General features: G+C 37.1%; 1 protein-coding gene across 2 annotated transcripts in view; it reads right to left on the reverse strand.

The window, feature by feature from the left end:
• CEP41 (centrosomal protein 41) overlaps positions 1-11846 on the reverse strand; it is a 53124-nt gene that overhangs the window by 26320 nt on the left and 14958 nt on the right. For both annotated transcript variants that reach the window (XM_006158834.2, XM_006158833.2), the window contains exon 2: positions 11250-11313. In XM_006158834.2, the coding sequence (XP_006158896.1) occupies positions 11250-11313 (64 nt within the window). The remainder of the gene's footprint in view (positions 1-11249; positions 11314-11846) is intronic.

The following is an 11846-nucleotide window of genomic DNA, read 5'->3' on the forward strand; positions in this document are numbered from 1 at the left end:
AGAAATTTGAAATTACACATTACTGCCAGACAACTTTTCCTACATAAGACTTTAATTGAAAAGAAAGAAGTCAGTGCTTCCCATTGCTTACTGACTGAAGTTTAAACTGACTCTAGCACTGAAGACATTAACTTCTCCATCTCTGCAGTGTCGCCTTAATTACTGACCTTGATAAACTCTCAGTCTTTGGTTCTCTAACATAGCACCTTGTCTTAGGAAACACAATAGCTTACCCAGAAGGAAGTGACCTTTTCTGCCTTTGAACTTCACAGCACTCAGCTTACCACCATAAAGCATCTATCACTGGACTGCCTTGTCCACCTTATTAGAAAGTCCTTTACGTGCATGTCCGTGCACACACACATACACACACAATCTTTATTCTTGTATTGTCTAACATATATGACACTCAAACATATTTGCTGAATGAAATACACTATAAAGATCTACCATCTGAAAACTCTTACAGTGAGTTGTTGTATCAGGCAAATAATCACACTCTTTTGGCTTAAGTTTTTGTATCCCTGATTTTCTTTTCTTTTCCCTTCCTTTTCTCTCTCTACCTCTTTCTTTCTTTTTCTAAAATACCAAAGGCTGTGCATGTTTGCCAGGGGAGAGACAGAAAGAAAAAGAGAGAGAGAAAGCAAGAAAGCACTCACCATGGGGTATGGTTATACTGCAATCCCTCCTCCATTTCTCTCTTCTGTTGGGATTTTGGGCACTCACACACATGTATCCAGCAGATAAAAACACACCAATGCCACGACTTGCTGCCTTAACTACCAAGCTGACCCCTGAATTTTTTTTTTTTTTACTTTTTTTTTTGGAGAGGTTTTCGTTATAGGGCATGTGCGCTCGCCAGACAGACAGAGAGAGACATAGAGACAGAAAGCGAGAAATCACCCCCCGGGGGGGATGGTCACGCTGCAATCCCTTCTCCTCCATTCTCCTCTCGGGATCTTGGGCACACATGCACATGTGCCCGGCGTGAGATTTAAGCCACCGGGTCCGGGATGCGAACTGTGGTCGAGTACGTGGGAGTCCAGTGACATAGCCATTACGCTAACTGCTGGTTCCCGACCCCTGATTTTTTAAAACTATGCACAACTTGACTTGCTTACAGTATGTTCTATATATACTACTTATATGAACCATATTGTTTCAGGATCGGAGAGGTTTTCGTTATAGGGCATGTGCGCTCGCCAGACAGACAGAGAGAGACATAGAGACAGAAAGCGAGAAATCACCCCCCGGGGGGGATGGTCACGCTGCAATCCCTTCTCCTCCATTCTCCTCTCGGGATCTTGGGCACACATGCACATGCGCCCGGCGTGAGATTTAAGCCACCGGGTCCGGGATGCGAACTGTGGTCGAGTACGTGGGAGTCCAGTGACATAGCCATTACGCTAACTGCTGGTTCCCGACCCCTGATTTTTTAAAACTATGCACAACTTGACTTGCTTACAGTATGTTCTATATATACTACTTATATGAACCATATTGTTTCAGGATCCCATCAACCTTGACATATATAAGGTGGTATTTAGCTTCTACTTTGTTTATAATTTAAGTTGCAATAAAAGATATATAATATTTTACAATTAGAATCAAGAGAAAGAAACAACTAGATGAATGGCACTATGCAAAGAGATTACAATCAATTAACTGACTGACTCATTCATTAGACTTTTCTCGTTTTTCTATAATTTAATAACATGATTTGTACTGAGCTAGCAAGTGATTTTGAGCGCAGTAATCTAAAGTGGGTAAGATTTATAAGGCATGAACTCAGTTGCTAAGAGACAACTCCATGGCTTTATTTTCCTTCAATATTTCCCTCCTCTACAGAGAAGTTCTTCTGGCTCAGAAGGAGCAAAAAGCGTGAAAAGAGGCACAGTGGTCCTTTGTGAATCTCAACAAGTTATACATGTGTATAGTGCTTTCTGGTTTATAAAAGCCTTTCACATACATTTCTTCCTTTGACGTAAGAAACAGAATTAAATACCAAATAAAAATGAAAGGTAGTCTGTAATGAGTTTGAGTGCTTCAGATCAAGGCCATTAGTGAATATTCAGGAAAAATGAAAGCTAAAGAAGAAAAAAAGAAATGACTAGTTTGTGTAGAGATAACAAAAGAAAGGTGAATCTCTTTCAAAAAAAAAAAAACAGAAATAGGCAAGAAAAGACTAAGAAAGTCTACAGAATTTTGGAAGGCTAGAGAAATTTTAAATTAGATTGACTATGATTGAAATGAGAGGATAATACAGCCAACAAAAGAGTGTAAGGGACTAGTAAAGGGGGAGCCCCACAGCTTGGAAAGGGCGCCATAATCAGCTTGCAGTGCTGCAGAACAGAAACCCAGAGAGGATACTCAAGGCTCCATGAGAAACCTGCAATGGCAACTGAACCAAACACAGTCAGGGATTTCATCAGAAGCATAATCCGTTCACAGCACAGTCTGGCAATACGGGGGAGCTGGTGAGATAACTCAATCACCTAGGGAACAAAAGAAATATTTGAAGTTCGAAATTATTCTGAGATTTCTAGCCGTGGCTGTACATCGGTATTTGGGTTTACGTTAGAGGTTGGAAGTATAGAAACGGAAAATATCTTTACCCAGGAAGAAGATAACAGTCTTTGAAGAACTCAGTAGAAGGTGATTTGGGAGAAGACAGGAAACAGCACAAAATAGTCTATTTCTTTTGATGAACTCTGAACTCCTCGCTACTTGGTAAGAAAATATTAAAGACCCATCTATTTAGTCTAAGAAAGAGAACTACTTCTCATTCCTGTGCCTATTTCTATTGCTCTGACTGCAGAGCTCAAGAGCAGACTACAGCTGAGAACTTCCTACAGTTATGAGGGCTTAAAGTCCCTCTTCTATTTTAACACAGATTCCTCACTCTTTTTTTTTCACCTCATGGCACATAAATTGGGTTGTTGGAAAAGTCATGACATTTCTTTTCTATGTGAAAATGCATCATGACTTTTCTGACAACCCAATATAAATAACATAACATTTGAATAAAACACTGGGTTTGGGCTGCCCAAGTCCTATTGGTTTCCCAAAGGGCTGAAGGGATCTGTATCTTGGCACATAACTGTCATGCCAATGCACACCAGGTGGAAATCTCCCTCTCAATACACACGGAGTAAGTTACAAAAATGCATAGAAACACAAACATTAAAATAAAATCCCTCCTCTAAATTGACTTTAAAATAAATTCTAAATTTGAAACAATAAAAAAGAAATTGAACACTAGAATAAGATTTCTCTCCTACATTCTCTAAACTACTTTGAGTTTTAAGCAATGACGCACACATTGGCTCTTCCAAAAGCTATTACAACAAAAGTTGTTTGGAAGACTTTTGCTTTCAGTAAATGGGGTAGATGTACTTTTCTCTATTTCTCTACTTATGGACCCACAGAATGGGAGAAAATACTTACAAATCATATTTCTTATAAGACTCCATTATCCAGAATATGTAAAAGAACTCTTATAACTCAAAACTAAGCAATTTAAAAATGGACAAATGATTTGAATAGATGTTTCTTCGTAAGAGATATGCAAATGCCAACAAGCACATAAAAAGGTGCTCAACATCATTAGTTGTTAGGAACATGTGAACTGAAACCACAATGAGGTACTACTTCACACCCACAAAGATGGCTATAATCAAAATGATAAATAACAAGTATTAGTGAGGATATGGAGAAAATTGAGCTCTTGATGTTGGTGGGACTGTAAAATGGTGTGGCTGCTTTGGAAACAGTTTGGCTATTCATCAGAAAATTACACATAAAGTTACTATATGACCTTCAATTCAACTCCGAGGCATGTACCAAAGAAAACTGAAAACACATGTTTATATAAAAACTTGTACACTGCAGTTTATAGCAGCACTGTGGCCAGTAAGTGTAAACAATCCAAATATTCATCAACTGATGAGTAGACAAACTGTGAGATATCTATATAATAGAATATTATTTGACAATAAAAAGGAATGAAGTACTGACACATAATACAAGGGATTAACCTTAAAGACATTCACTAAGTGAAAGAAGCCAATAACAAAAGGTCAATATTGTATGATTCCATTTATATGAAATGTTCAGGATAGACAAATCAGTAGATACAGAAAGTGGATTAGTGGTTACCAGAAACTGGTAATGGAAGGAATGGGAAATGATCGCTATTGAATAGGGAGTTTCCTTTTTTGACGACAAAATATTTCCAAAATTAGATAGCGCTGATGGTTGCACAATCTTGTGAACACAGGTTTGGAAGGAAAGAGGAATGCAAACCTACTAGGAATCTCAGGACCTGAGGAATAACATAATGGTCAAGTTATCTGTATTTTCATTTTTTAGCATCATATATCTTAGACCTGAAACTAAAGAAGTGCGTGATCCAGAAACACCGATGTACACAAACTAATCCCCATGAAAAATCTGCTGTCTTTAGCCAAATTAATGGAAAAGGGACAGCCTAGTAAGACAGAAACTGTTAGACAACTGCTCTACTCCAACCAAACCACAGAGAAGTTGTGGTTTCATCCTCACCCCTGCCAGCAAAGGCCAAGTGGGGAGGCTTGACTGCCAACTTTGCTACATGAGTGACCTAGTGACCTCCAATAAGCTGTCAATGGAGTACTGGAAAGAGGAGGAAAAGAGCAGGGTTGAAAAAGCAGTCAAAGATAGTACTGAAATCATCCTAAATTTGGCAAGACTTACGTAGAAGCTGAGTGAACTCTCTGAACAGGATAAACCCAAAGAAATTCACACCAAGACACATATAATTAAACTTCTAAAAACTAATGACAAGTGTCAGACTATGGTCTGGTGGTTAAAAAGCTGGATCCCATATGGCAAACCATGCAGTTTGAGGCCTAGACCCGGCAGCCTGAAAAACGTGTGCCCACAATCTCAAAAGGAGAGAGAAATGGAGGAAATGGGACTGGATATGACCATGCTCCATGTATAGGTACCTTCTCCCTCTTCCTCTCTCTCTCCGGCAAGCACACATGCCCTTTGGCAAATTACAAAACAAAATCTAAAAACCCTTCAAATTGGCAAGAGAAAAGTGGCACTTCACCTAAATGAGAAATATAATTTGAATGGCAGTAAATTTCTCATCAGAAATCATGATGGCCAGGAGAAGTGGCACAAGATTTTTTCAAGTGCTGAAAGTAAGTAACTGCCAATTGTAATCCTATAATTAGAGAAAATAACTCTCGGGAATGAAGAGAAATCAAGACATTCTCAGATGAAGAAAAACTCAGAGAACTTGTCACTAGAAAACCTACTCTTAAAAAAATGGCTAGAAGAAATTCTGTAATCAGAAGGGAAATGATAAAAGAAGGAACTTTCGAACACAAGAAAAGCAAAAGTATGGATATATACATTATTTCTAGTGCCCCCAGAACATATAACTTAATAGTTCATACCCTGGGCAATTAAACAAACAATAGTACTTCTTTTCTTTATTCATGAAGAATATGTGTATGTACATGCATGTGAGTATGAGTTCATGAGAGATATGAACCTTATGAATATAGGCAGTTTTCTTTCTTTCTTTCTTTTCTCTCTTTCTTTAGAATTTTTGCTACAGAGTGCATGTGCTCACTGAAGAGAGAAAAAGAAATTACCCCCTGGGGGCATGGCCATGCTGCAGTCCTTCCTCCATTCTCCTCTTGGGATTTTGGCCACACATGCACAGGTACCCAGCATGCCTTTCTTTTTCTTTTCTTTTTTTTTTTTGGAGAGGTTTTCACTATAGGGCGCGTGCGCTTGCCAGACAGAAAGAGACATAGAGACAGAAAGCAAGAAATCACCCCCCAAGGGGGATGGTCACGCCGCAATCCCTTCTCCATTCTCCTCTCGGGATCTTGGGAACGCACGCACATGCACCCGGCGTGAGTTTTAAGCCACCGGGTCCAGGACGCGAACCGAGGTCAACTACGTGGGAGTCCAGCGGCATAGCTATTACGCTAACTGCTGGTTCCCCCAGCATGCCTTTCAAGTCCCTGGGCCGGGACTCAAATAGTGAAGTTAGTCATGTAGGATCTAGCCACCTTAACCTCCATACCACCTGCTAGCCCAGCATAAATTTTTAAAAATAAAACATTAAATAGAATTCAACAATACAAAGTCTGTCTGTATGTATGTATACAATTTATATAATCATGTTTTTTGTTTGCCTGAATTATATTGTGAATTATGTTGATTTTCAAATATTGTACCAGTTTTTCATCCATGAAATAAATTCCACTTGATCATGATACATATACATATATATATGGTTTATATAAATTGATGCAAAAAAAGCATTTGATAAAATTCAATAGTTATTCATGATAGATACTCTCAGAAAAGTAATAACAGAAGGAAACTTCCTAAATCTGACAATGAACATCTATAAAAAACCTACTATTAACATTAACAGGCTTAATGCTGAGAGAATAAATTATTCTTCCTAAGGTCAGGAGTAAGGCAAGGATATTCACTCTTACCACTCTTATTTGACAGGGTTCTGGAAGTTCTAGCCAATTCAATAAGGCAATAAAAAGGAAATAAAAGCATACAGACTGGAAAGGAAGAAATAAAGTTGTTTCTTTTTGTGGAACATGACATAAGCCCCAAGAAATGTACCAAAACAAAAAAACCTATACCTAAAAAGTGAATTCAGCAAGGTTGAAGGATACAAGATAAATATACAAAAATAAGTATTTCTAAATACTAGGTCATTTGAAAAGTCATGACATACTATTCTATGTCTTTCTATGCAAAAATGTGTCATGACTTTCCCAACGACCCAATACTAATGTGCACATAGACACCAAAATTAAAAATACAATACTACTTATAATTTCTCAGAAAAACACTTATGTATAAATCCAACAAAATATGTATAGGTTTTATATGTTGAAAACTAATTCTGAAAAAAAAAATCTAAGTAAATGGAGAACCATATTGTATTCATGAATTGAAAGACTCAACAGAGTAAAGCTGTCAATTCTCAAGTTAATAAGTAGGCTTATTGCAACTCCTATCAAAATCACAGCAATTTTTTGGTAAATATAAATTAGATTTTTTTCTAAAATTTATATAGAAAGACAAAGGAATTATAACAGCTAAAATAATTCTGTAAATAAGAAAAGGAAATAATTAGTCCAACCATCTTTAAGTATCCAATTCACAGTATAGCTATAGTAATCAAAACTAGCCAGGATACTAGCAGAGGAATAGACACACAGATCAAGGGAATAGAATAGAGAACCCAGAGATACACACATACAAATATGCCCAACTGACTGTTTTTTAAAGAGTTATTTTATTTAACTTTATTTATTTGTTTTTTATTTTAATTTCATGATAAAGGGACAGAGAGAGAGAGAGAGAGAGAGAGAGAGAGAGAGAGAGAGAAAGTGAGAAAGCAAGCTGCCAGATCTGGGACTTGAACTGCAGTTGATCAGCACCTTTAACCACCATGTCACCTGCCAGCCCTTCAATTGACTTTTGACAAACATAAATGTACAGTTCAATGGAGGAAAAGCAACCTTTTTAACCAATGGTGCTAGACTTAAGTAAAAAGTTCATCTTGATCTAAGTCACATACTTCACATGAAAATTTTCTCATAATGTAACGTGAACTTAAATGTACAATCTAAAACTATAATACTTTAAGAAAAAAATCATGATAGAAAAAATCATTAGGATCTAGACTAGGCAAAGAGTTCTTCATCTTGACAACAAAGTTATGACCCCTCAAAGAGAAAACTGGACCTTGTTATAATTTTTAGAACTTGTTTCTTGGGAACCCTGTTAGGAGGATGAAAAGATAAGTTACAGTCTAGGGAAAAATATTCGCAAACCACATATTTGACGAAGGACTAGTAGCTAGAATATGTAAGGAACTCCCAAAATTCAACAGTAATAAAAGCAAAAAGCCCAGTCAGAACATAGGCAAAAAAAACATGAACTGACATTTCATTGCAGAAGATGTATGGAAAATAGTAAGTACATGACAAAATGTTCGTTATTAGTCATTAGGGAAATGACATGATTTGCTACTATGAACCTAACAGAATGGCTATGAAAAATAGTGACAATACCAAATATTGGTGAGGATGTGAAGAAAATATATTGTTCATCTATTGCTGATGGGAATGTAAAATGGTATAGCCACCTTGGAAAAGAGTTTGGCAATTTCCTGAAAAAACTAGACAGGCAAGGGTGGCCCCCTAATGCAGTTGTTAAGTGCTGTGTATTGAGAGCCAGATCCCACATGGCTGACTATGGTTTGAATCCTGGCCCACGTGGCTTGAAAAACATGCTGGGTGGATGTGTGTGCATGCTCCAAATCCTGCCAGACTGGAGGAGAAATGATTGTGGCATGACAATACCCCACCGGGTGGTGCTTTCTACCTCTCTTTCTCTGGCAAGCACATGTGTTCTCCAGGAATTAAAGGAAAAAAAGGTCAAAAATAGCAACAACAACAAAAATCTAGACAGGCAACTATCGTATGACGAGCAATTGTACTTCTGGACATTTATCCCAGAAAAATGAAGACTTGTGTTCAAACAAAACTTTACCCATAAATATTAATAGTACCTTTATTTGTAATAGGCAAAAAGTGGAAACAACACAGATGTCCTTCAGAAGGTAAATGGTTACACTGTGGTACATCTACACCCTGGAAAATAAGCCAGTAATAAAAAGGAACAAACTGCTGATATGTCTCACAACCTGGATGAGTCTCCAAGCAAGAATTGTGCTGAGTGAATAAAGCCAATCCAAACAATCCAAAAGGTTGTATGCTACATGATAAAAATAGAGAACAGATTAGTCATTGTCAGAGGTTAAGGAAGGGATGGGAGTGAAAAGTAGACGTGGAATCCTTGTGGTGATAGAAATGATCTGTATCTTGACTAGATATGTATGATTGTCAATGTCACAGTTGTGAAAGTTTTGTTAAGATGTTACCATTATAGGATAAAGAGTACATGGACTTCCTCTGTATTATTTCATACAAAATGAATATGCATTTACAATTACTGGAAAATAAAAAAAATTTGGTTAACAAAAAATGTTTTAAAATCTCAGGATATGAAAGGATATAGGTATTTCAGACATATTATAAATGCAGATATAAGTACTTCCATATAAAAAAAACCTGAAATCAGGCACCATTATTGTGTCAAATTTTGTTTACTAAATGAACAGAAAGAATGGGGGCCAGCAGATGGTGTAGTAGTTATGTCGTTGGACTCCCACATGGCTGATCATGGTTTGAGTCCCAAACCTGGTGGCTTAAAACTCATGCCAGGCACATGCTCATGTGTGCCCAAGATCCCAGGAGAATAGAGGAGAAGGACTGTAGTGTGGCCATCCTGCCCAAATGATTTCTCACTTTCTGTCTCTCCAGCAAGTGAACAGGCCCTATAGCAAAAATCTCTAAAAAAATAAAAATTAAAAAAAAAGGAAAATGGGGATGTCAGTCACAAATTTCAATTCCATTTCCAGGAGGAAAAAAAAAAAACTATAAATATATCTGAATTAATCTTTGACTCTTAAAAATTTTAATTTTAAGGAGGTATAAAGGCTCCAAAAGAAATTCTTTGTTTATAGTCATCTTTAAAATAATGTCTGAATTTCAGGGTCAGCAGGTGGCATGGTGGTTAAGGGTGCTGGACTCTCATGTGATCAATTGCAGTTTGAGTCCCAGACTTCGTGGCTTGCTTTCTCACTTTCACTTTCCCTCTCTCTGTCTGTTTTTCTTTGGTCATATTTAACATTAATAATGATAATAAATAAAGTTAAATAAAATAATTCTTTTTAAAAAGTCATGTCTGGATTTCTCAGAAACAACACAGCATTTTAAATTGAAATGCTTACTTCATATAATCACTTGTTTCAAAAGGGTGTGCCACTGCTGCAGTTAAAGGGAAGTTGGACAGAGATGGGGGAGTTAAGGGTATCTGTAATAGAAGGAGCAGGCTGGGGGAAACACAGGGGCATTATGGCCTAAGAGACAGCACACTAGACTTGACACCAGATCTCCAGTATTGGCTGCCTGATCCTGCATATAATCCTAGTTCTGTCTACTTTATTGAACTCCAAGCAAATTACAAAGTCTCTGTGCCACAATTTCCTCCACTGTTAAAGTAGAGATAATATTTTTCACCTGCCCATCAAACAGGATATTTGCAAGAATAATATCTGCATGGTATGGAAATGTTTGAAAGAAAGGTAGCAAGAAATAGTATCTGCAAATGTGATGCATTTAAAACGTTTCATGTAAATCTATTTTATATGAGAAAACATGCATAATGGAAGATAATGATTTTAAAGGAAACTTGCGAAAGGGAGAAAATAAACTGGAGTAGACAAAACAGATGAGATGATTTAAACAAAGTCAATATCCCAGTTTACTTTTCTTCATTGTCATGAAGCTATGATGGAAATTTCAGTATTGCTAAAAGCATAAAAGTTTGTCACTAGTCAAACCATCTTAATCAGATGAATTTTCCATGACAGGACTTAAAAGGCTGGAAAAAAATTAATAAACAACCACAGTCTCACAAGACTGTAAATCCACGAGGGTCTGGGCAGCAATCTGTAATACAACACTGAAAAATGGGAGGAGCATGGAAAAAAGTAGCTACATACCCTTAAATTTCATTTTACCTGAACTACAGCACTCATTACATATTGTTGGTGTTTTAGTTACTCATGCAACTGTCTGCCTCCACTTGAGTCTAAACTCTTTGACTGCAAAAAACACAACTGACACTCATCTTTCTATTTCCCATGGTCTATATCTTTGCAAGTGGCCGGCACACTGTAAACACTGAATTGAACAAACATACATATGTATAATCTGATAAAATCAATTTAAAGGAATATAATCAAGGGTTCCAAAATAGAGATCAACCTCCTGATATTTATTTAACTTCAGCCCTATAACTTATGGAACTATAATTTCAATTTCTGAAATTTCATTTTCTCAATTTATATTATTTCTTATGTGGTAAGGAAAAATAAGCTAAATTATGTGAATGCATATTTTTACTACTAATCTGAAAATCAGCTTTCAGAAATAAATCCCAAACCCAGAAAGACATCAGGCAAGATAATGAGATACTTTCAGTTGTGATTTATAGCAGGTATATGATGAGTTGCTTCCTGTCAATAATTAGCTATAGGATTAAAAGCAAAAAGTTCTAATTTTCTAATCTTTACTCACCAGTGTCCAGTCTTGACTTGATATGCTGATATCTTGGGTTCTGTGGTATCCTTTTGGTCAGATACTAAAAAATAAGAAAACTCATAATTAATTGGGTTAATGTAAAGACAAGAGTGGCAAAGTCAGGAAACAGATGCTTAAAAAAAATAGAACAAATGCTAAAATTTCATAGACTTTAGAGATGGAAGAAGCTCTAGAGGTCTGACTGTCTCTCCAATATAGGACTCATTTTTTTACAGCATCTTCACATGCAAAGGTAATTATTTTGTTTGTGCCCAAACACATCTGTTGTCAAGATAATATCAGAGCATTATGTGATAAGAAAAAAAAGCTCTTAAAATTTTTTTACATTGGGGAACCAGCAGTTAGCGTAATGACTATGTCGCTGGATTCCCACGTAATCGACCGCGGTTCGCATCCCGGACCCGGTGGCTTAGAACTCACGTCGGGCGCGTGTGTGTGCGTGCCCAAGATCCCGAGAGGAGAATGGAGGAGAAGGGATTGCAGCGTGACCATCCCCCCTTGGGGGCGATTTCTTGCTTTCTGTCTCTATGTCTCTCTCTGTCTGTCTGGCGAGCACATGCGCCCTATAGCAAA

The sequence above is a fragment of the Tupaia chinensis genome, unplaced genomic scaffold (assembly GCF_000334495.1).
Source record: "Tupaia chinensis unplaced genomic scaffold, TupChi_1.0 Scaffold000610_1, whole genome shotgun sequence".
NCBI lineage: Eukaryota > Metazoa > Chordata > Mammalia > Scandentia > Tupaiidae > Tupaia > Tupaia belangeri.